Raw genomic sequence first — 26,862 nt, forward strand, 5'->3', positions numbered from 1 at the left:
GATAATGATCACTAAGTGATATGATATTGAGTGTGTATAAATGTTGGATACCCTGTAAGAATGCCCATAACAAAATTAAAAAAGAAAAAATCAATAACAGTACCTTCTCCTCTTCCTTTATAAGTACATTTAAATGTTACTTGCGGGTTAGATACTTAGTTACAGAAGGCCAAGTTATATTTGAACAGTAACTCATTCAGCTTCTCCCCATAAGAAATGTGTGAGAAATGTGGTTGCTCCTAATTTTTGGGGGGTTATAAATCCACAAACTTTACTTGATATGGTACAGCACAAATAAATGTCAAAATCCCCACCCCACATAAACACAGGCTCTCTCATGGTCCCATTACATTTATGCTCCGAATTGTCAACAAGCTGCTTAAGAACATTGACTATCTCAGGGAGCACAGCATTATTATAAAGGTTCACCACCCCTAAAAGGGTAGATATTGACATTTCACCAGTAATAATCTGATAATACATATTAGAACATTGGAATGTTGGAAGCTCCATTGCAGACAATAGAGTGTTCTGGGCTTTTTCTGGCTTGTAAAACATTCCAATGTTCTCTTTGTTTACAGCAACAGCTGTGAACAAAGGCCTCACAGAGCCTGAGGGGATTCCAATCCCCTCAGGCTCCGTGAGGACTTTGGTTTATTTATTAGAAGATTCTACCCTCTAGTGGCAGAATGTTCTAATAGCCTTAGAGCCCACCATAGCGGGCTCTACTGGCAAATAATGACCCGCTTCCTTGTTAAAGGCCCTCTCCTTCAGCTCGGGCCTTTAACGCTGGAACGGGCCTTTAATGGCCGGTAGAGTCCGTTACGGCAGGCTCTAAGGCTATATTAGACAATTCATACGTTACATTAAGGAGAGTCACGTAAATAGAAACATATGTGCATAGCTTACCCTCCCTTGGCCTACCAGAACAAGATGGCACAGCAGGTGTGTGAAACGTTCTGTAGCCCTGTAAATTAATAGGATCCACAGCCCAGGTCTCCTGCATACATAAACAATCCATGTGGCAATGGATTTGAAAGTTTCCGGAGGTGTTGCCACTGAGGATGATGATAACTCCAAATTAGTTGACCGTGAGGCTGCCCTATCAGACAAAGGATAAACAGCCCCCTCATAACTAATACAGGGTCCTGAAGTAAGACTGTCCCAAGCACAGAGTCCATTACAAGGGGGTCTAGAGGCCGAATAAAAGTGTCCATTAAGTCAATCGACTAAACGTGTTGTAAATAAAGCCAGCAACAACAACTCAGGAATGGGAAGTTTATTCAACGAACTCCTCAACGCCAACACCGATCCAACGACTCCTCACAGTTCTCTCAGCATTCCAAGGTAAGCTCCCAGCCAGTCCATTTGTCCACACATTCTAAGGAGGACCAGGAGTGTAACAATGGTTGATTATTTACAACTTGGTTCAAATATTCACTTAAAGTTTCTCTCATTACAGTAATATTAATTATGAACATAACATATTATTTACAAGAATTTGAGAATGATAGTTCTAGTCTTTTATATTCATATCATTACTACTTTCACATACTTATAACATATCTCCCTTCCTTAATGAGGGAAAACAAAGTCTTTATGCCAGGTTGGGCTTCTCCTGATCCGGGTGTTGCTGCTCCGATGCCGCATACCAATTGAGCTAGTGGCTTCACTTCCTACTTCCGAGTTCCCTTCCAGCTTGTTCTCCGTCTCCTAGTGGCACACAATACGGTCCATACTCCAAATCATACCATCCTCCAATTTGACAACATTTCTGTAGATTTCTCTAATCCTAAGGGGATCAGAAAATGTACTACCATTATTCTGCATGCGAACTGGGAGCTTGACCTTGACCCATTGCCCTACTTGCCATGTTCTATCCTTGGTACCATATTTGTTATTGTACCATCTCCTGTATTTTTCTTGTTTTTGTCAAACACATTAAGCAGACACTTCTCTTTGCTCACACACTTGCTCACCTCCCTTCAACCAGTTAGGATTCAGTTTGGTTCCCGGATGTCTTCCTTTTAAGGACTGAAAAGGTGACAGCCCTGTAATTGCATTAGGTGTGGTGTGATAAGGCCATAACATTTGGTTTAGTGTTGCTTCTCCTGACATACCTGACACTCTTGCTCTTTGAATGCACTCTTTAAACATTCTGTTCATTCTCTGGACTAACCCATTGGCCTTGGGATAGTATAAAGCGGTCCTGAAATTATGAATGCTCCAGCTTTTGAGGAATTCCTTCATGGCATCTGAAGTGAATTGCATACCGTTATCTGTCACCAGTGTACTGGGAACTCCTTCCCTCTTGAATGCTTCTGTTAAAAAATTAACAGCATCCATTGTTGTTATTTGATTTACAATTTTGAGCATTGTCACATTGTCCAATGTGATTGGTAATCTATTAAAACGAAGATGTAACAACCCCTACCCCCCAGATGGTTTCCTGGTCCTAATATGTCAAGTCCTAGTTTATCCCAAGGTTTCACAGGGACACTCACAGGTGACAGCGGGGCGTGTTAGATTAGTTTTGTCACTCATGGCATACGCAGTGCAATCTCTCACCATATTTTCTACCAACCAATCCATTTTTAGAAACCAATACGTAGCTCGCAATTTATTTTTTGTAAGACTTCGCCCAAGATGTCCTTCGTGTGCTAGCTCTACCAGTTTGTCCCACAGCTTGCTAGGGGGTACAATTCTCTCTCATGGCCAGCTCATTAGAAATGTGAAGTTCTGATCTGATATCCCAGTATCCCTTCAGATCTTCCTCCACGTCTCTCAATTTATTTGGCCACCCACTGATAATCTTCTCCCTTAGTAGTTGTAGTATGCGATCCTTCCTAGTTTCTTCCACCCATTCCTCCTTCGTGAGACTTGCAAGTTCTACTAACAACACTTGTTCTGGTGTCTGCATTCCCATCTTACACTCCTGCATTTCCATCTCTTCCAAACTATGCTTAGTAGATCTGGACAGGTAATCGGCTATGGTATTCTTTCTACCTGGAACATATATCACGCCAAAATTGTAACCTTCAAGGCCCATTATCCACTTAGCTATGCGTGGAGTGGCGCGTTCCCTATTTTGAGTAGTAAATATGTTGACTAAGGGTTTATGATCAGTTCTAATCGTGAATGGTAAACCCCACAAGAAGAACTTAAAGTGTGTTATGGCCCAGAAGCAGGCTAGGGTTTCTCTTTCGATAGTGGAATAGTTTCCCTCTGCTCCACATAACGCTCTCGATGCAAAGGCTATGATTCTTTCTTGTCCATTAACACATTGAGACAACGTCACCCCCAATCCTTGGCCGCTAGCATCCGTAGTCACCCATGTTTTTAGTTTGGAATCAAAATTTCCCAAATGTGGAGACTGAGCTATGGCTTCCTTGACATTGCTGAATGCCAGTTGGCATTCAGTATTTCATATAAAAGGAATATCTTTCTTTAAGAGCACCCTCATAGGAGCCGTGACCATGGCAACATTTTTTACAAACTTCGCCATGTATTCAGCTAGGCCTAAGAAGGATTTGAGCTCCTGTTTGTTAGTGGGAGCGAATGCTTCCTTTACGGCCTTTACTAAATCATGTTTGGGGTGGACACCATCTTTTGAGATTTTATGCCCTAGGTATTCTACCGATTCCACACCGAATTGACACTTCTCTCTCTTAATTGTCATCCCAGCTTGACTCAAAACTTTGAATACCTCCCTTAGGGTATTGTTGTGTTTGTCTTTACTGTCACCATAGATCAACACATCGTCCTGTAAACATAGGACACAATCAATGTCTTGCAAGATATTTTGCATGATGCGTTGGAACACGTCAGCTGCAGATGCCAGGCCAAATGGCATCCTGCGATACCTGAAAGCTCCGAACGGTGTGATGAAGGAGGTGAGAGAACATGAAGAAGGGTGCAACTCAACTTGATGGTAAGCCGAGGACAGGTCAATGACGCTAAAAAACCTGGCTAGACCCATGGTGCTTAGCATTTCATTAATCCTGGGCAAGGGAAACCTCTCCACCCAAATATTGGCATTCAAGTCTCTTAAGTCCACGCACACATGTATGCCTTTACCTCCAGGTTTCCTGGCTACCACGATGGGAGCTAGCCATAAGGAGCTTTCAATCGGTTCAATGACCCCCAACTGTTCCAATCTGTTTAATTCCTGTTTCAAAGGTTCTAGCATAAGGAACGGAATTGGTCTTACTTTATTGGAAACAAGAACTGCTCCTTCCTTAACAATGATTTTATACTGGTAGTTAATCAGCCGACCTAACTTATCTTCGAATACTCTGGGAAACTCTTTACATATTGCATACCCACTACCCGAATTTTCCACTAGTAGCACTGGTTCCTTCATATTAGGGTCTAGGCGTATGCCCAATTCTCGCTGATGTTCCCAGCCTAAGAGATTGGATCCCTTGCTAGTAAAATATACCTTGCCCATGGTCCGCCTATCCTTAAATGTTATGTGCATGCTCAACATTCCCTTCAACGGTATGGGATCATTATTGTACCTACCCGGGGAAATGTCCACTGGTTGTAATATGTATCTTTTCTTCTTGAAACTGCTTTCGTAGATGCTATAATTTATAAAAGTGAACGGGGAACATGAATCAGCAAACACGCTTACATGCTCACCATCCAGAGTAATGTCACATGAAGGGTATGCCCAATTTCTACACTTTGTCTCATTACTTCCTTTCATTTGTAACACAAATTTGCTATGAGAATCCTGGGAGTCTTCTACTTTATGCATCACTTTCCTTCCATTATATTCATTTTTGTCACCTTTGCATACTCTTGCAAAATGTCCCCTGGCTCTGCATTTTCAGGATATGCAATTCCGAGCCGGACACTCCGGGTTGTTAGCAAGATGTCTGCTATTACTGCATCTATAGCATCTATTTCTCGTGCTTTCAGGGTTGTTTTTCCTAAGTAAGACTTCCTGAACCCTACTTTCTTCCTCAAATTTCGGTTCTCTACACTCCTGTTTGGAACGGACCTTGACCTCCCTCACCTCTTCCACTGTGGTGGCACTTTTTATTAACTTCATGCACTCTGCTGTGTGCTCAATACTCTTGGCAACCTCAATAGCCTGTTTTAAAGTGGGGTTTAGGATCAATAGTTTTTCTTATACTTTAATATTGTTGGTGCATCTTACCAATTGGTCTCTAATTAAGGAGTCTTCAAGGTTCCCAAAATCACAAGTTGTCGCAAGACCTTTCAGGCAAGCAACGTAATTTGAAACTCTCTCATCTTTACCTTGCATCCTACTGAAGAACTTATGTCTTTCTAGAACGACATTAACTCTTAACCCAAAATGACCTTCTAATCTCTTGAGAGCTTTCTCATATTCATCTAGTTCCTCCCCCTCTTCCTCCTCTTCCTCAGGATCTGATAAGTTATCGTAAACTTTCCGTCCCTGTATGCCTAAATTATGTAGCAGAATATGCTGTTTTCTTAGTGGTCAGAATTTCTCCCCACCAATGGCTATTAGGTATGTTTCAAATAATTTTATCCAGTCCTTCCAAAGTAGGCTTGGTTCCCCTACCTCATTTAGGAACGGAGGGGGTTGAGGCATACTAGCAGCAGCCATGTTATGCTATGTATCTGTATAGTCAACTGTTCAGAATTTAAATTTAATATGTGATTAACTCTAATACCTTTGTACACCAGAGGAAAAAATGTGAATGTTCCTTGCTCTGCACTTTTGAGTGTAGTCTGCTATGAATTATAGTCCTCTGGAAAGATTTACATACATAACAATTGAGTTTGCATACGTCCACTGTGCACTCTGTAAGCTCCTGGAAGAAAATTAAAGCTTTGCTTGCCTTGTGGAGGAACTTCCTTAATTGTAGTCTGCCCTGAATTAATACATTCTGACTATACTTCCTTAATATACAGTTGATTTATAAAATGTAAACTTGCTGACACAGTAATAACTAGAGCAACACGTTCAGGTTCCTCCTAATTCGTATTTCCCGTATAAATAAGGAAACCTCCACCCCCAGCTGTCAGTCAACAGCGCTGTTCTGAGATCCGAAGGCAAGTCGAGAAAAACAAACAAAAGATCGACTCATGCTATCCACGTCGCGTACGAGCGACGTGGGAATATGCCTCTTCCACGCCTCAGCACTGTGGAAATGCGCCTCTTCCACGCCTCCTTACTCCGCCCTTAGGACTTTCGATGTCCCAGCTCCCCGTGTCACTTCTCTCTGCTGCTCCGATTGGCACCTCTCCGATTCACCGGGGTTCCAACCCCAAGAAGCGACGTCATCACGTCTTTCCGCCGCTCTTCCCACTGCTTGTTTTGCTGCTCCGATCGCCACTTCTCCTATTCGCTGGGTTATCAACCCAGAGGCAACGTCCACAGCTCCCTGCACCGCCCTCCGCTCGACGTCCGTAACTTCGCTTCTCCAGTCCGCAGGTTAATTAACCTGGAGAAGCACCTCGTAGAAGTCAAATTACTTTTCTTCAGCTGGAGACAGGCTACCTCCACCGCACCTCGACCAGGGCTCTCACAAGCTCTTCAAAGACGGCAACCCGACTCCTTGATTCAGTGGAGGCTCTGCAGCACGGTACCTTCAACAATGGCACTAGAACCAGGGGTGAGGAGTTCAACTGCCCCCGCACAGTATCCCACCCTCGTCACCAAAATAAGTTGTTGTAAATAAAGCCAGCAACAACAACTCAGGAATGGGAAGTTTATTCAACAAACTCCTCAACGCCAACACCGATCCAACGACTCCTCACAGTTCTTTCAACATTCCAAGGTAAGCTCCTAGCCGGTCCATTTGTCCACACATTCTAAGGAGGACCAGGAGTGTACCACTGGTTGATTATTTACAACTTGGTTTGAATATTCACTTAAAGTTTCTCTCATTGCAGTAATATTAATTATGAACATAACATAATATTTACAAGAATTTGAGAATTACAGTTCTAGTCTTTTATATTCATATCATTACTATTTATAACAAAACGATTATGAGCTGGAACAGAAAACTGATTTGTTAAGGTAGACTCCGGATTGTATTGCATTGTAATTATATTTATATAGGCCTTACTATCCCCGATGAGGCGTCAAAACACTTTTCTGCAAGTAGCACGCTACTACGGAACTCAAAAGCATTAGTGTTGGATTAGTATAGGGGCATATGGGTACATTATTAGTATAGGGAGGTATGACTTAAGTTGAGCAGAGGATGTGAGTCTGTTAGTTGGATTGAGTATAATAATCGAGGTATAGAGGAGGGAATAATCCAGAAGTGCTATTTGGGAGATCATAGTAGCAGAATGAGGTTGGGGATGAGTAAAAGTGAGATGGAGGACGGAAAAGTCTGTAGAAAGAGATTGGAGAGATCATAGTAGTAAAATGGGTTTTGCGATGAGTTAAAGGAGAGATAAATAAGGGAGGATTTAGTGGGGTTGTTTGGGAGATCACAGTAGTAAACTGAGGTTTGGTGTGAGCCAGGAGGGGTAGAGGAGGGAAGAGTCTAGGAAGGGTTATTATAGAAGTCATAGTAGTAGAATGATTTGGGATGAGTCAGGGAGTGGAGATAGAGGATAGATTGATAGAGGTATAGGGTGATGGTGAGATGGTAAAGCTTTCGAGAGAGTATTTTTTCCTCTTGTACAGTGGGACTAAAGTAATAAATATATAGATACATGATTACATAGTAAGGGAATATATGTGTAAGGGATATAACATATTGAGATTTATGTCATATCGTACAAACACAGACTTTTAAGAGTTGCAGTATTTAAAGTTAATTTATTTGTGTACTTTTATAATATTGTTTTATCTTTTCTCAATATTTCAATAGTGAAATGCTTGTTGATAAAAAGTTAAGATAATATTTTAACTACTGCAATACATAAAATAAAAACAAAGGGCCAGATGTATCAAAGCTTTTTGCATTCGCGAACGGTGCGAATGCCCGTCTGCGAATGCAAAAAGCCCTTTCAGAATGTATTAAAGGCATCCTGATTGCAATTTTAAGGAATTGCTAAAATAGCGATTCCTTAAAATTTCGACCCTGTTTAGAGAGTCGCAAATTGCGACTCTCTAAAGAAGAAATCGCAAATAAGGAATCCTTATTTGCGATTTCTAAAGCACATGTATGAAGCAATTCCTTAATGCGAATTGGGCATTAAGGAATCGCTATTACCACCAAGTTGAACTTGGTGGTAACCATGTGCAAATTTTAAAAATGCATTTAAAATGCATTTTTTAAATTTACATGTAAAGCACACATGCCCTTTTGGCATGTGTGCACCTTACATGTTAAAAAATGTTTTGGGGTGCAGCAGAGGGGGCCTTAGGCCCCCAGCACCCTGGACTTTGCATTTCACAAAATTGCGAATTCCAGTTAGGAATTCGCAATTTGGGACATGCAAAATATTCGCAAGTATGGGCCGACAGGCCTATAGATGCGAATGGGGACTGTATCGCAATTTGCAATTCGGTAATAGCATTTGCGATTTTTAAGAAATTGCTATTACCGAATCACAAATTTGATACATTGCATTTTGGGACTCAGAAATAGCGATTTCTTAAAAAACGCTATTTCCGATTTGCAAAATGCATTCTTGATACATCTGGCCCAAAGACTCTTAAGCAACTAATGAAACAACTTATATAGAAACTATGCAATGACCTATAAACATGTTAAGCGTAGAATAACATATATATATATATATATATATATATATATATATATATATACATACATACATACATAAACATATAAGTAATATATATATGCGGCATCCACATTTCCCTTCGTGTGACCACAACTACCAGCATTCCCTCGGCTTTAGGAGGTGTCCCTGGTCATCGTCTGCACCTGGTGGTGCTATAAAATGCTGCTCTCTGCTCCACAGGGTGGGATGCAACAGCTGCATTTCCCTTAGTGGGACCATGACTACCAGCATTCCCTGGGCCTCAAGAGGCGGCCCGGTCATCGTCTGCACCTGGTGGCACCATAAAGCGCCTCTCTCTGCCTTGCAGCGTGGGACGGATGCGGACCATGCCCGGGCTGCGCCTGGACCAAGGGTGGGCCTGTCCTGTGCCCTTCAGCATGAGGAAGAGGCAGGGTAGGTTTCCCCTTTTGGCTCTGCGGTAAGGTTTGCTTGTGGGATTGATATGGACTTTTCTGTTGTGGACTGAGCAGAGCATAGCTGAAGTGACACTGACTAAGGGAGAAGTGAGAGATTTTTTTGGGTTGTATTAAGAATGTTCAGTCCTGACTATTAAGGCCTGAGTATGTGGCAACAGTGACAGTTTTCTTTTATTATGTATAGTCATTATCCGTGTGATTCTGTGTCAAAGGGTCTAAGTGATGGGGAAGAGGAAACATTTGTCACCCATGGTAAAAATGAAACCCCCAAGGAACTCGGGTTCCTCTAAAATGAAATACATTATGGGAGCCATGTGTGCAATTGAGAAGCAGATTTTGACTGTTGAGTAATCCTTGCATTTATGTAAGGGGGTATTACAGGACATCTAAACTTATGCGGTCTTCCCAGACTACCACTGAGACTGTTACTAATAGTTCCAATAGGGTGTCTGATAGTTAAAAGCAGATCCATTGCAGATTTCCCTTCTCCTAAAATACATTTCGATGATGTTAACTCTTTGGTCACTGCTAATAAATCATTAGATTTATACGTGAGGTCTGCACTGGATTCATTGTCCACTAGAGTAACAGAGGTGCAATGTTTGCTTGCCACCTGTTTGGATCTATTAAAGTTGATTCCCAAACAGGCTGACAGCTCATATCCCCCTGAAGGCCGAGATGGTTGCACGCTGGCAGCTGTAACATCTTTAAGTGCACCTGCGAAGCAGAAAAACTTACCCCAAACTTTATCTTGCAGAGAGGCATGTAAGGGCCCTACTATTTGTCATCCTAGTACTAGCTCAGGCCATTTATCATACTCACAGATATCACCAAGTATACGAGCTGAAGAGGTGATATATACTGATTCACAGCATACTATTCATAGTATCACTTATGGTCCTTTTTCAGCTAATAAAGCTGATTAATTAGAGTCCAGTGTAGCAATGAATTTGCCCAATGCTCCAAAATCTTTGGATCTTGATCCGGCAGTAACACCTTATGTGGTAATTTTACTGAATGTTCCTCCACTACCGTTTGGGGGTGGGGAGGACTGGGACTCACTGAGAAATGAATCTTTGAATTGGCTGGCCAGAAAAACAGGATTGACTAGGGTTTTGTTTGATGATTTAAAAATGGTCAGGAGGGTGAATTGGATTGGAAAGGGAAGGAAGTCCTTTTCTGGGGACCATGTTGTGTTGTCTTTTAAAACTCTGCTTCGGGTGGAGACAAATCTGCAGAGAACTGTTTAACAATAAACGTCTCCTTATCAAATAATCATTGTACCACCCCTTATTTTTGTATCAGACTGTAAAGAGGGTTGGTGATACTAGTCTAGTATTCACAGCACAACACAACTCAGGTCCAACCTACCTAAACAGTTACATCTTCTTCCACCAAAAACCCGTAGACCTCTGCTTCACAAGACTCCTACTCACACACATCTCACTTACACACAAACCCGGATCAGGGGGACGATGCTCTCTCACATCACTTCTAAAGTGTGGAACGACCTCCTACTCCATATCAGAGCTTTGTCCTTTCTTCTTGAATTCCATTAGAAGCTGAAGACCTGGCTTTTCAAACAACCCAACTTACTATAGGCAGGGTGAGCACTGCTCAGCGCCAGAACACCCTGATAGTGTGCTTTAAAAATACACCTAACATAACATAACAGTGTAAATCAATGTAAGCCTATCGGCGAGCCAGACTTGTCGCAGTGAGAATCAACTTTGGAGGTTTTGCACTGTCAAAACATGTAAAACATTAAGGGGGTTATTCTAACTTTGGAGGAGTGTTAATCCGTCCCAAAAGTGACGGTAAAGTGACGGATATACCACCAGCCGTATTACGAGTTCCATAGGATATAATGGACTCGTAATACGGCTGGTGGTAAATCCGTCACTTTTCCGTCACTTTTGGGACGGATTAACACCTCCTCCAAAGTTAGAATAACCCCCTAAGTATATATGCCCTACTTTTTTAATACAAATACCATGCACTCTTCCCTATAGTCCATTAAGGCCTACTTTAGGGGGAACTTATAAGTATTAACAAGGATGTTTTAGTCCAAGCAAAAGGTTGACCTTCCCAGGTTGAAATGGCAGTTTAAAACTACACACACAGCCTGCAGTGCCAGGCCTGGAAGACATGTTTTGTTTTGCAAAGCTACTGTGGTGGGGGACACAATGACTGTTGCAGCCTACCACTAGTAGCATTTAATTTGAAGGTTCTGGGTACAGGTGATACCATATACCAGAGATGAATAAGCAAATTAACCGTGCCAATCAGGTGTGCATCAGTTTTAACACATATGGAAGGGAGGGTGCAAGCACTTTACCACTAGTTAGCAGGGGCAAAGTACACAGAGTCCTAAGGTTAACAAAAATGGGCACAGCAACAGAAGGCAAAACTCTGGGGTAATACCACTCAGATGTTTTTTCCAATCGACCAACTGTTACAAATACAGACGGAATAGCCTATTTTGGCAAGTACATGTGTGTAAGTGGATTTGCGAAACACAATAAAATGATATAAAACTGGTATATTGAATTCCCCACTGCTAGTATTGAGCTGTCAACAAAGTGCATGCATTATCTTTACTTAGGATCCCACCTTGCATAGCTCCAGTTTCATTGTCATTTCTGTAATGTGGAGAATGTTTCCCCTTCATGCTTACATGACTTAGAATACATTTGCAGAGCCAATAGGTCACTCATTTGGGACCTATTGGCTTTGCCAGTCTACTTTGGCAATGTTGTACAGCATTAGGAAGATTTTGCGCAACATGACATAAAAAGGAGTGATGACACAGTTGTATCATTTTCTAGGTGTGTGTGTGCATGATGATCTGTGTGTCTGCATGTGTCATTATGCATGCATAATAAAATGAGTCTGACTTTCCAAAAGAATTCAGGTTAGCAAAAATAAAAAAAATAGATTGAAGTAGTGCAAACATGCATTTTTCAAGGCAGAGGTGCAGGCAGCAATTTGTTGTCTGGCCTTACCTCAAAAGAAAAAAAAGAAAAAAGGATTACAGGTTGGCGCAATTTAGGAAAGAGAGAGGGAAGCAGCAGGGTACCCGGAGGGGGAGATGAAAAGCATCACACGAGGGAGCACAGCACTGGGAGTAGAGTACAAGCACATGATGAGCACAGCACTGGAAGTAGAGTACAAGCACATGATGAGAAAGCCACACAGAGCAAGGAGGAGGGAGAGTTTAACAGGGAGAGGTACACAAGATGGAGCTTACAACAAGAGAGAGACAGCAACACAGATCATATGGGGCAGGTATTTGGTGGGAAAAAGGAACAAAAGGTAAAGAGTTGGAAAACACATGCACTTTCATGGAGTACTTAAGGAAAAAGAAACATGTAGTTCCTTAAGTGAGTGAGGAGGGCAATAATAGAAGTTGATCAAGTAAAGAGGCTCTGCTCCAGGACCAGCACAAGATGGAATAGGAGGGACAAAGAAATTCATTGAATTAGAAGCAAGCAAACAAGAGTGGCAATAAAGCCAACAAATAGTAAGCAATAGGCAGGCTCTAAATCCATTGTACGTTCTTGGCAAACCCACAATAGATATTTTCCAAACAAACAGCTAGCAATATCTAGTAGGCGAGACCTAAAAATGGGTATGATGCTGTCATTTGACTTGCAAGCTTAGGGCCAGATGTACAATGCCATTTTGCATTTCCTTATGGTGCGAATTGCTATTTTGGCCCATAACGAAATGTAAAATGGGCTTTTCTGATGCACAAAACCGTTTAGGGAATCACAGATTGCGATTTCTACCCAGTAGAAATCTCAATTTGCGATTCTCTGAATAGAAAATTGCACATAGGGATTACTTATTTGCGATTCCTATTGAGATGTTTAAACAATTTCCTGAATGCAAATTGGGCATTTAGGAAATTCAGTTACCATTGACTTCAAGTCGATGGTAACCATGTGCAATTAAAAAAAAAAAGCACCCCAAAATGCTTTGATTAAAGTGCAATAGAGCACACACATGCCTCTTTCGCATATGTGTGCTCTACATGTGCACCACTATTTTTGTGGTGCATTTCGGGGGCCTTTTGCCCATAGCCATCCTTGGTTTTGCATTTCCCAAATAGCGATTTCCTAACAGGAAATCACTATTTAGGAAATGCAAAACAGGCCTATTGTCACAAATGGCATAGGATTTCTTAGTTGCTGTTGCCTAATAGCGATTCCTACTTTGCAGGAATTGCTATTATGAAATCTGTATCTTGATACATAGCATTTTGCATTTCCTTAATAGCAGTTTTCATGAAGTTGCTATTTAGGTAATGTAAAATTGCATCTACGTACATCTGGCCTTTAGAGAGTTTTGGCACTGATGAATAAACAGAAACATTAAGGCATTCCATTGATTTTTCTTAACCAAAGTGGGTGTAATTTCCTTTTGCTAGCAAATAATATAGGGGGTCATTCCGACCCTGGCGGTCCATGACCGCCATGGCCGAGGGCGGCGGAAGCACCGCCAACAGGCTGGCGGTGCTTCCTGGGCTATTCTGACCGCCGCGGTCAGAAAAGGGGAACCAGCGGTTTCCCGCCGGTTTTCCCCTGGCCCAGGGAATCCTCCATGGCGGCGCTGCTTGCAGCACCGCCATGGGGATTCCGACCCCCTTCCCGCCAGCCTGTTTCTGGCGGTGTCCACCGCCAGAACCAGGATGGCGGGAACGGGTGTCGTGGGGCCCCTGGGGGACCCTGCACTGCCCGTGCCACTGGCATGGGCAGTGCAGGGGCCCCCTAACAGGGCCCCACAAAGATTTTCACTGTCTGCTTTGCAGACAGTGAAAATCGCGACGGTGCCACTGCACCCGTCGCACACCTGCAACTCCGCTGGCTCCATTCGGAGCCGGCTTCCTCGTTGCAGGGGCTTTCCCGCTGGGCCGGCGGACGGCCTTTTGGCGGTCGCCCACCGGCCCAGCAGGAAAGTTGGAATGACCGCTGCGGTCTTTTGACCGCGGTGTGGTCATTCGGCGGTAACCGCATGGCGGGCGGCGACTGCCGCCCGCCGCGGTCAGAATGACCCCCATATTGTGTATGAGTTTTTGATTACGATGTGAACTGTTTTGAGACTGATGAATGACCAGTTTAGTGACTGTGTGATTTTAAGAAATATGTCAGGTCAGTCTGGGGTTAGTGTCAGAATGAGGCAGTTGAAGATGATGGTGTTTTTTCACATCAAAAGCCAACAAACTCCTCATACCCTGTGTGCTTTTAAGACTATTTCCCAGACTCTGTCAAGTTTCTGTTAACCAAATCATAGATATTGTTCACTCCATGAATGTGTTGGAAAAAAAAACACTTTAATTGAACAATGTATTAATTCTTTATAAATCTATTCAAAGGCATCATCAAACTTAGCCCCAACCACTGAGCGCATTTTAGACAGAATCTTGAGCCACATCAAATGATATAGGAGTCAAAACCAAAAAAGACATTCTGTGGAGGGTTTTCAGGCTAAACTTGGCGCTGTACTAAATATCCACCTCATTAATTGATAAAACTTGGCAAAACTAAAGTTTCTTATGAAAAGCAAAGTGGTGTAGTTCAATCGTATTCAAGCACTGTCAGAGAAGTGTCTGAAATCACAGCAGCGGGCAAGGTCTAAGTTCTTTCAAAATCTCGCACTATAATTCAGTCCATAAAGTCCAACATGTAACCAAGAATAAGAAGGTGTTGAATGCATGCCAGGGAAATCATTTGAGTAGGTTCAATCCAGGATACCTTAATGCTACAAAATGGCTCTGTCGGATGCTAGACTCTACTAATAGTAATAAATCAAAAGCTTTGAGTATTAGGTAAAATTCACACAGCTCTCATACAGATCTGAGGACATCCAACTTGCCTCAGATGCTGTGGTAATTTAAAATGAGTTCAGAAGAGTGTCACCAGAGACTGTGCTTCCTAATTGCATGATGCAGCCATAATTGTCAATACAACACCTTAGCAGGCCAAGGGTAAGCATTTAAGTAGCCTATTAGGACGATGCAGATTAAACGTCACCCTCTCTCTATCCAGGCAAAGACTCGGGTGGTGATAGCAGATTTCGTAAGGTCTCATTCGAGGGAATGCTGTATCACCCTTTAGATTTTCGAAAAAACTGAGGCACAGGGACAAACTCAGCAGTTTATATAGGGCAAACTCGGCCCAACGGCATTTGGGAGCTTTGCAGTTACATTACCACATGGACAGATTCATTTTAGAGTTAAAAATGTCAGCAAATAGAAACTTCTGAATAGCACACAGTTCATGTAAAAGTAGCACAATTGCTGGTTCTGGCAGAGCTGCTTTTTAGTTAAATGTTTATTGCTAATGTGCTTAATATCACAATAAAGGAAAGATCACCTACCGTACCATTATATATCTGCAGTTCCATGGACGATGTCAAGATACTGCGGCCGCTGATGGCAACACACCAATACCAGCCAGCGTCTTCGGCCCTCGCATCAGTCAGTAGTAGAGTATATGTGCCATTTTTCTGTTCCTCGGACAATAGAGATATTCTCCCTCTGAAAGTAGCATCTACAAACCCAACGTCGTCGATCAAACGGGTGCACCCGGTTCCTTTCCACTTGCACCAGTACTTATGTTCGTAGTTCATCTGCAGGTCATAGTGGCATTCAGTAGACACCGAACCTCCGGGAAAAGTACGAAGAATGTTGACTTTTTCCGGCACACTGATATCTGCAGGTGCAAAATGAATTATGCAGGGTTTGACGTAATCAGAAATCTCAAGGGCACAGAAGTGTATTTCTAAATGGGAATGAATTTACAGTTATTGCTTACTTTCAAATCATCCATGAGAAGCCCATTCAGTACTAAGGCGGTCATTATGAACATGGCGGTGTGGCCGCCATGCCGGTGGTGGCGGGAAATCCTATTCTATACTGAATGCCACAAGTGCACATCCCAAACGTCAGATAAATGCCATCCCGTATGGTGAAATGATAAGGGCAAGAAGGAATTGCAGCATAACCGTAGATTTTGTAAAACGTATTCAAGATATGCAACAGCGTTTTATTCAAAGAAGTTATCAAAAGAATGTGATGGAGAAAGCCACACAAAAAATCAACAGGATCAGTAGGAATGATACATTACGATCAAGTAAACAGAAAAACAAATTTAGAGATAGAGTGACTATGGTTATGGATTTCTCAACATCTTCTGATGTGTTGGGGGAGGTCATTAATTCGACACTGGGATTTACTTAGACAAGACGAGACTTTAGCGGATTTTATTACAAACAAGCCCGAGATAACGTATCGTAAAGGGAGGTCATTGAAGAACTTTTTATGTCCTAGTTATTATCGTGGAGTGAACACTGGGAATTGGTTGATGGAGCGCAGCAGAGGATTCTACAAATGTGGTCAGTGCGGGGTCTGTGATTGGGCCTGGCATGCTAAGAAGGAATTTTTGGATCACGATGGATATGAATTCAAGATATTATCAAATATTACTTGTTTGACATCATATGTGGTTTACATAATATCATGTAAGTGTGAACGTTCCTCTGTGGGAAGTACCATTCGCCCCTTGAAAGTTAGGATTGGGGATCATTTGATGGCAATAAAACAGGAGGATGAGAGATAGGTCATAGTACAACACTTAAGAACATGTGAGGGAGGCAATGTGGATCATGAGATTACGAGCAGTTGAAAAAGGGTTAAACACTGACTCAGAATTGGAATACTTCTGTATGTCTGTTAAGCTGTTTATGATGCTTATGGTTCACAATATAGTTGAAATTGCTTGAAGGTTTTGATGTGATCACAAGTTGTCCTGGGTACCAATGTGCAAATATACATATTTAATTGACCATATAACTCAAAGGATTGCAAATATATAGATATTTTTTGTATTAATAAAGAAATTGGATTAGTCAGATTGATAAGTTTCTAATTTAGCAAATAAATGCTATTTGATTTATTCTCGAGTCTTTGATAAGGACTTTTGACATAATGTAGAAGCGGTAGGTTTCCCTTTTTAAGGCAGGATGGAACTGCGATATGGTAACTGATTGGTACTACTAATGGTCAGTCCTATTTCTATTACAATGACTGAAAGAAGCAACAAACAAGGGACGCATACTCGCGTCGCTTTTGAACACACAGCGGTAACGTTCGGAATATATAGCGGCAATGTGGTAAGTGGTTTTTTTAGTTGCACTTAGAAGTTAGGGGCCAGTCCTATTTCCATTGTAATGATTGTAGGAGACAACGAATAAGAGACAACAACTATTGGACCGCAATGATATTCACTATGCGTACTCGTGGCGTTTTGAAACACAGCGGAACGGTGGTAAGCGGGTCTTCTGTTATACTTAAGAGTGTGGGCATCCGAAGTCATAAGTATAGAATTTGTAGAATTGAGTGCCATATATGAAGGTACTCAGGAGTTTTCCCGGTTATGATTATAAGTTGAGTTACGCCTTTGGGTTTTGGTTTTGAAGTTGGTTTGGGTTTACGGCGGCTTCCGCATTTTAGACATGGTGCGTTGGGAGCCGATTCATTTGTAATTGACTTAACAAGCACAGCAGTTTTTACAAGTAATAGTCCATTGGCGTTAAAGGAAAAGAGGGTGTCTTTTATGAAAGCTAAGTTTAGAACATGTAAAGCATACGGACAGTTGTCATTAATGGGAGACATTTCAAAATGTAAAATAGCAAATGGTGGTAACTATTTACATCGATCTATTCCAGATATTCTTGATTGGAATTGAGGAGAAATTATTGAAACATTGCAAGAGAGATGCAACCTAGATTTAGCAGGTATTAACTGTGGTATAAATGTTTGCTTTTCTGGTCTCACATAACGTTAACATCATTTTCTATAATTTCGGACACACTAATTATAATTTATATATTATACATTATAATTGATATAATTTTTTATGTTTGCACATTTGGGGACCAGACTGTGTTTTAAAAAGATAAATGCAGTAACATTATAAGTTAAACAGACTTTAGTTATATAATGGTAGTGAATAAATGTTAAATTATTAAATAAGTATGAAGTAGTCTATTTAAAAAATGTCTGGTCATTTATGTATTTTCTTACTGTAGCTGTATGAAGAGTATGTACATATTTGTTAACTAATAGCATGTTATTGGAGTACTTATGGAATATTTAAGTTCTCATGAGATATGCTTTTCACTTGGAAGTTGGCAGAAAGTTCCCACTCTTTGCATGAAGGACAAACACAAATTGTATATATAAAAATAAAACTGTTCAGATTAGTGTTGGGTTAGATCTGATCTGTAGCTTAACTTGAATTTATGTATGAATTACAGCCCTGAGGAAGTCATGGGGTACACCGCTGATGAAACATGTGTTGGCAAGCATGGATGCTGGTGAACTTTGATTATGATGGAATATCAATTGACTGGCGATTCAAGTTTTGAAGGAATCATGGAATGAAAGAGATGGACATTATCTCAAATGGACTTGTTTGATGTGTGCCTTACATTTTTGTATTTGACTATCTATGACTAGTCACTGAGCTCAAGAAGTAGTGGGTGATCTTCTTCTAAGTGCACCATCAGTAGTTTTTGAAATATAGCAGATAAATGACAAGTAGCGCCAGCTGCTCCGGTTGGTTCACCCATTAATTGTAACACAGCACCCCTGGGGGCCCCTGCACTGCCCATGCATTTGGCATGGGCAGTGCAGGGGCCCCTGTGCCGTGCCCCATTGCGCAGGTCACTGCCCGATTTACGGGCAGTGATCTGCGTGACGGGTGCAGCTGCACCTGCCGCACAGAGGCATTGACGGCGGCTCCACATGTCCCGGCCAGGCATTCCTCTGGGCCGGCGGGCAGAAACAATTTTTCCACCCGCCGGCCCAGAGGAATGTGCATTATACAGCCAGCGGGGTTCCAGGGGCGCTGGCGGTCACGGAGAAGACTGCCAGCATGAACACGGCGGTTTTCACCGCCGTGTTCACAATGAGGGCCTAAGTTTTCTTTATATTCTGTTACCTACTGTGTGCGTTTCCCAAACGCAGCAGTTGAAGTAAATGTGGTAGGAAGGAAGAAAGAACCTTGATGAGCTACCCACAACAGACATAGAGCAAGTTACCATCTTAAATAGTCAAAAGAAAAAATTGGAAAGTATTTGAAAGACCTGGACTGGCATATTAGGAGCAAGTTTTTTTAAAAAAGTTTGTAGGAATTTATTTTACAAACATCTGCAAATGTGTTTCGAAATGTTTATTTGTAAACAGTTTGCTGTCCCAAACAAGATGCTTCATGGGCAGGGTCGAATTTGGACAAAAATTAGGAATAGACGTCAAAATAAATGTGGCCTCATTAGTGAATAGAAAGAACAAAAGTGGCGCGTGTTTCCAAATCGGGGTAATTTTAAACTTGTCAAGACACGTTGTACATAGGTTTTGCAAGGTATGGGAGGCTGCAGTGATTTGAGCTTCTGGCAGGCAATGTTTGTTTTAATATCATGTAAATCAACAATAAACAATCATTGGCACAGCCAAAAGGTCTCACTATAAAATGATCAGTTGGGTTTGGCAATGTGTTTTGCTGTGTGTATACCAGTGCGGCTGCTGTCCAGCATAGCTAAAAGTTAGTGGCGTGGAGAGTCAGAGTCGAGCAGGGGAGTAGAGTGTTTTATAGTGGATTTTTTGGAGTGTCGTAGAGTGTCATAGTGTGACTCCGCGGAGATCAGCGGTGTCCCCCTCGCGGACAGCTGTCAGATTGGCGGTCTGTGTTTCGGGTGGCCGGTCCTGCTGCAGGCCACTTTTTGGGCTGCAACCTGCTTTTTGTGCCAGGGCGTGTCCTGGGAGTCGTCTCTTGGGCTCTGGGTCATGCTGTGCTCATTTGCAGCCCCCATAGTTTGCTCACCTGTTTTCTGGATTTCTTTTTCTCCTTTCATTTTCTTTTCCTTTTTTCTCCTTCCTTGGCCATATTTTCTTCTTCTTTCCAGGAGTCTGTGTTTCCTTCCCTGCATGCATTGCTTTCCACCTTTTCTACTATTGGCTATTTTTCTATTCACCTGTATTTGGCTTTCCCACTCCAAGATGGTTTTTCCTTTTGCCTCTTTTCAGGAGTTTCTGTGATCTGAGGTTTTTTTCCCAATATTGTTTTTTTTCCTCTGGGACTCCTTCGTGAGGTTACGGCCTGCTAGGAGCTATACTGTCAGCAGCACCGTGGCTACTGGAAAGGGTCGCCCTTACCTTGGCTAATCCAGAACAAGCAAGAAATCAGGTGGTGCCCGAGGCTCGCAGATTACAGCGGTAAGAAGCATGCAATTCTTGACACCGAGTGGATTGGAGGGGAATGCAGTTCAGTGGGGGGTTTGAGTGGATTGAAGTAGTGGGGTGGACCTAACTGGAGTAGAGTGGGGTGGATTGGATTGGGTTTGAGTGGGGTGAATTGAAATTGGGTGAGATGGATTGGATGGAGGTGAATTTGAGTAGGGTGGATTACATTGGATTAGAGTGGGTGGATTGGAATGGAGTGATAGGAGTGGGGTGGACTGGACTGGAATGGAGTTGGATGGATTGCATTGGAGTGGGTTTGATTGGATTGGATTGGAGTAGGGTGGGATGGATTGGGATGGGGTGGGGTGGATTGGATTGGGATAGAGTGGGGTGCACTGGGGCAGAGGGGAGTAGTTTGAGGTGTGGTGGAGTGGGGTGGATTGAAAAGGGATGGGGTGTACTGGATTAGGTTGTGGTGGGTTGCAGTGGAATGGATTGGAGTGGGGTGAATTGGATTGGGGTGTGTTGGATTACACTGGGGTGGATTGGAGTGGGGTGGATTGCTTTAAATTGGGGTGGACTGGAGTGAAGTGGGGTGGATGGCTTGGATTGGAGTGGATGGACTGAACTGGGATGGGTTGGGTGGATTGGATTGGGTGAGGTTGATTGTAGTGGGGTGGATTGTAGTGGAGTGGATTGGATTGGCATGTAGTGGATTGAATTGGAGTGGGGTGGAGTGGGGTAGTCTGGATGGAGTGAAATGGGGTGTGGTGGACTGAACTGGGAAATGGGTGGGGTGGATTGGAATGGGGTAGAGTGGGTGTATTGGAGTAGAGAGGAGTGAATTGGAGTGGGGTGGGATGGATTGGAGTGGTGTAGAGTGGATAGAAATGGGGTGGGGTGGGGTGGACTGCAAGGGGTGGATTGGAGTGGGGAGGATTGGATTGGGGTGGATTAGAGTGTGGCAGAGTGGAGTGGATTGCACTGAGGTGAGGTTGATTTGATTGGTGTGGAGTGAATTGGATTGGAGTGGGGTGGGGTGGAGTGGGGTGGGATGGACTGGAGTGAGATGAATATGATTCTGAATGAATTATGAACATGGCGGTGTGGGCCGCTATGCCGGTGGTGGCGGGAAATCCCGCCAGCCGGCATGGTGGCCCACACCGCCACTTAATGAAGCCATGGAGGGCCGCCATAGGTGGCCCTCATCCACTGCCAGGCTGCCTCCGTCAGGCAGCCTGGCGGTGGGTGGCATCCTTATCCAACAGGGCAGCGGTGCTGCCCCTCGGATAATGATCCCTTAGCCTCCAGCCTTTCCCTGGCGGATTTCCCCACCAGACAAATGCTGGCGGAAGGGGTGCACCGGGGACACTAGCACAGGTGACACTTGCAGACAAAATATAGATTTATTTAAGTTTATAAGAAGACTCAAGTTAAAAAGATTTTTTAAATTGAGAGCAACAGTGGAACAACAAACAGTAACTCCAAAAGAGGGAATTGAGAAAAGTACATTTTCTATACAGAACATACAAGATACCTCAACATTACTATCTATTGCAGATTATGAAGATCTTCCCAATGTGACAACAAAAGTACTCAGGGACTTAAATATAGTATTGGATGAACATGCAACAAGTGGTCTTAGAAGCAAGTCCAAATGGACACCACAGATGAATAGTGATACTAATATTGAGATGTTCTACAGATTGGTGTGTAAAGATCTGGATAAACAATTGCATAAAAGGATCAATATTCAGGCAAGGAGCAACTTAACAAGAGGGGAATGGCAGGCATTGAAAGCATTACAGAGAGATGAAGATATTGTGATTAAGCAGGCGGACAAGGGTGGAAATATAGTGGTTTGGAATAAACAAGATTATGAAAATGAAGTACTCAGACAACTTAATGATGGGGAATGTTATGATGCCCTTACATGGAATCCAATGAAGGAATTAACAAACAAGATTAATAAGTATCTAAAAATTTGGTACTCTCAAGGCTTATTAGATGAGGATGAATATACTTATTTTAGGGTTGACTGACCCAGATTTCCATGTTTGTACATGCTTCCAAAAATACACAGAAGTAGTAGCTCTTCCCCAGGTAGACCGATAGTGTCCGTGATAGGTGGGCCAACGGAGAAGTTATCAGAATTTGTAGGTGTTTTTTTACAACCTCTGGTGATCAATTTACCATCATTTATTAAGGACACCAAACATATTTTGAGCTTGCTGTCTGATATAAAATGGGAAGATGGTATGATATTGGTCACCTTAGACGTGGTGGCTTTGTACACAAGTATAGAACATGGAGTGGGTGCAAGAGCAATGAAACATATGCTTTATAGGAGATCAGCAAGTTTTCTTGCTCATACTGACAAGATTTTAGACATAATAGAATTGATTTTGAGTCAAACAAAATTCTTATTTAAGAATAAATGGTACAGACAGAAACAAGGTGTAGCCATGGGTTCCAGATTCTCTCCCTCGTATGCTAATCTCTTTATGGGATGGTTCGAGGAGAAGTGGGTCTGGGGCTCGGGAGCAGCAGAATGGCAGTCTTACATCTTATACTGGGGAAGATACATCGATGATTGTTTAATGATATGGACGGGGTCCATTTCACAATGGGGGGAGTTTTGCAACTATCTCAATAATAATGACGCTCACATTAAATTCACTTATCATTATAGTAAAGAAAAAATTAAATTTTTGGATGTGGAACTATTAATTTCAGAAGGTAGAATTCAAAGTAGACTATATAGAAAGCCGACCTCTTGTAATTCAATACTGAATGCCATAAGTGCGCATCCCATACATCATAAATGCCATCCTGTATGGTGAAATGATAAGGGCAAGAAGGAATTGCAGCATAACTGAAGATTTTGTAAAATGTATTCAAGATATGCAACAGCGTTTTATTCAAAGAGGTTATCAAAAGAATGTGATTGAGAAAGCCACACAAAAAAATCAACAGGATCAGTAGGAATGATACTTTACGATCATGTAAACAGAAAAACAAATTTAGAGATAGGGTGACTATGGTTATGGATTTCTCAACATCTTCTGATGTGTTGAGGAGGTCAATAATTGGACACTGGGATATACTTAGACAAGATGAGACTTTAGCGAATGTTATCACAAACAGGCCCGAGATAACGTATCGTAAAGGTAGGTCATTGAAGAACGTTTTATGTCCTAGTTATTATCGTGGAGTGAACACTGGGAATTGGTTGATGGAGCTCAGCAGAGGATTTTACAAATGTGGTCAGTGCGGGGTCTGTAATTGGGCCTGGCATGCTAAGAAGGAATTTTTGGATCACGATGGACATGAATTCAAGATATCATCAAATATTACTTGTTTGACATCATATGTGGTTTACATAATATCATGTAAGTGTGAACGTTCCTATGTGGGAAGTACCATTCGCCCCTTGAAAGTTAGGATTGGGGAACATTTGAGGGCAATAAAACAGGAGGATGCCAGATATCCCATAGTACAACACTTAAGAACATGTGATAAAACAAATGTTAAAAGAAATGTAAGATTTTTTGGCATTGGATATGTACCAGTAGATCCTAGGGGTGGTTGTAGAGAACTGCAAATGAGGAGGAGGGAGGCAATGTGGATCATGAGATTACGAGCAGTTGAAAAAGGGTTAAACACTGACTCAGAATTGGAATACTTCTGTATGTCTGTTAAGCTGTTTATGACGCTTATGGTTCACAATATAGTTGAAATTGCTTGAAGGTTTTGATGTGATCACAAGTTGTCCTGGGTACCAATGTGCAAATATACATATTTAATTGACCATATAACTCAAAGGATTGCAAATATATAGATATTTTTTGTATTAATAAAGAAATTGGATTAGTCAGATTGATACATTTCTAATTTAGCAAATAAATGCTATTTGATTTCTTCTCGAGTCTTTGATAAGGACTGTTGACATAATGTAGAAGCAGTAGGTTTCCCTTTTTAAGGCAGGATGGAACTGCGATATGGTAACTGATTGGTACTACTAATGGTCAGTCCTATTTCTATTACAATGACTGAAAGAAGCAACAAACAAGGGACGCGTACTCGCAGTGCTTTTGAACACACAGTGATAACGTTCGGAATATATAGCGGCAATGTGGTAAGTGGGTTTTTTAGTTGCACTTAGAAGTTACGGGCCAGTCCTATTTCCATTGCAATGATTGTAGGAGACAATAAATAAGAGACAACAACTATCGGACCGCAATAATATTCACTGCGCGTACTCGCGGCGTTTTGAAACACAGCGGAACGGTGGTAATTGGGTCTTCGTGTTATACTTAAGAGTGTGGGCATCCGAAGTCATAAGTATAGAATTTGTAGAATTTAGTGCCAAATAAGACGGTACTCAGGAGTTTTCCCGGTTATGATTATAAGTGGAGTTACGCCTTTGGATTTTGGTTTTGAAGTTGGTTTGGGTTTACGGCGGCTTCCGCATTTTAGATGGAGTGTGTTGGGAGCCGCTTGTTTGTAATTGACTTAACGAGCACTGCAGGTTTAACAAGTAATAGTCCATTGGCTTTCAAGGACCTTAAAGGAAAAGAGGGTGGCTTTTCTGAAAGCTGAGTTTAGAACATGTAGAGCAAACGGACATCTGCAAATGTGTTTCGAAATGTTTATTTGTAAACAGTTTGCTGTCCAAAACAAGATGCTCCATGGGCAGGGTCGAACTTGGCCAAAAATTAGGAATAGACGCCAAAATAAATGTGGCCTCATTAGTGAATTAGAAAGAACAAAAGTGGCGCGTGTTTCCAAATCGGGGCAGTTTTAAGCTTGTCAAGACACATTGTACATAGGTTTTGCAAGGTATGGGAGGCTGCAGTGATTTGAGCTTGCGGCAGGCAATGTTTGTTTTAATAACATGTAAATCAACAATAAACAATCATTGGCACAGCTAAAAGGTCTCACTATAAAAAGATCAGTTGGATTTGGCAATGTGTTTTGCTGTGTTGTATACCAGTGCGGCTGCTGTCCAGCATATCTAAAAGTTAGTGGTGTGGAGAGTCAGAGTCGAGCAGGGGAGTAGAGTGTTTTATAGTGGATTTGTTGGAGTGTCGTAGAGTGTCATAGTGTGACGCCGCGGTAATCAGCGGTGTCCCCCTCGCGGACCGCTGTCAAATTGGCGGTCTGTGTTTCGGGTGGCCGGTCCTGCTGCGGGCCACTTTTTGGGCTGCAACCTGCTTTTGTGCCACGGCGTGGCCTGGGAGCCCTCTCTTGGGCTCTGGGTCATGCTGTGCTCATTTGCAGCCCCCATAGTTTGCTCATCTGTTTTCTGGATTTCTTTTTCTCCTTTCTTTTTCTTTTCCTTTTTTCTCCTTCCTTGGCCATATTTTCTTCTTCTTTCCAGGAGTCTGTTTCCTTCCCTGCATGCATTGCTTACCACCTTTTCTACTATTGGCTATTTTTTTATTCACCTGTATTTGGCTTTCCCAATCCAAGATGGTTTTTCCTTTTCAGGAGTTTCTGTGATCTGAGTTTTTTTTTCCCAATATTGTTTTTTTTCTTCCTCTGGGACTCCTTCGGGAGGTTACGGCCTGCTCGGAGTTATACTGGCAGCAGCCCCGTGGCTACTGGAAAGGGTAGCCCTTACCTTGGCCAATCCAGAACAAGCAAGAAATCAGGTGGTGCCCGAGGCTCGCAGATTACAGCGGTACGAAGCAGTCAATTCTTGACACAAGTTGATTGGAGGGGAATGCAGTTCAGTGGGGGGTTTGAGTGGATTGAAGTAGTGGGGTGGACCTAACTGGAGTAGAGTGGGGTGGATTGGATTGGGTTTGAGTGGGGTGGATGGAGTTGGTAAATTGGTATGGGGTGGATTGGATTGGAGTGGGGTGAATTGAAATTGGGTGAGATGGATTGGATTGAGGTGAATTTGAGTAGGGTGGATTACACTGGATTAGAGTGGGTGGATTGGAATGGAGTGGTAGGAGTGGGGTGGACTGGAGTAGAATTGGATGGATTGTATTAGAGTGGGTTTGATTGGATTGGAGTAGGGTGGGATGGATTGGGATAGAGTGGGTGGATTGGGGCAGAGGGGAATAGATTGAGGTGTGGTGGAGTGGGGTGGATTGAAAAGGGATGGGGTGTACTGGATTAGGTTGTGGTGGGTTGCAGTGGGATGGATTGGAGTGGAGTGAATTGGACTGGGGTGTGTTGGATTAGACTGGGTGGATTGGAGTGGGGTGGATTGCATTAAGTTGGGGTGGACTGGAGTGAAGTGGGGTGGATGGCTTGGATTGGAGTGGGTGGACTGAACTGAGATGGGTTGGGTGGATTGGATTGGGTGGGGTTGATTGTAGTGGGGTGGATTGTATTGGAGTGGATTGGATTTGCATGTGGTGGATTGAATTGGTTGGATTGAATTGGAGTGGGGTGGAGCGGGGTAGTCTGAATGGAGTGAAATGGGGTGTGGTGGACTGAACTGGGAAATGGGTGGAGTGGATTGGATTGGGG

General features: G+C 42.5%; 1 protein-coding gene across 4 annotated transcripts in view; it reads right to left on the reverse strand.

The window, feature by feature from the left end:
* The window catches only part of LOC138299898 (polymeric immunoglobulin receptor-like), a 258,007-nt gene that overhangs the window by 209,836 nt on the left and 21,309 nt on the right, over positions 1–26,862 (reverse strand). For all 4 annotated transcript variants that reach the window (XM_069238601.1, XM_069238604.1, XM_069238602.1 and 1 more), the window contains exon 5: positions 15,515–15,844. In XM_069238601.1, the coding sequence (XP_069094702.1) occupies positions 15,515–15,844 (330 nt within the window). The remainder of the gene's footprint in view (positions 1–15,514; positions 15,845–26,862) is intronic.

The sequence above is a fragment of the Pleurodeles waltl genome, chromosome 6 (assembly GCF_031143425.1).
Source record: "Pleurodeles waltl isolate 20211129_DDA chromosome 6, aPleWal1.hap1.20221129, whole genome shotgun sequence".
NCBI lineage: Eukaryota > Metazoa > Chordata > Amphibia > Caudata > Salamandridae > Pleurodeles > Pleurodeles waltl.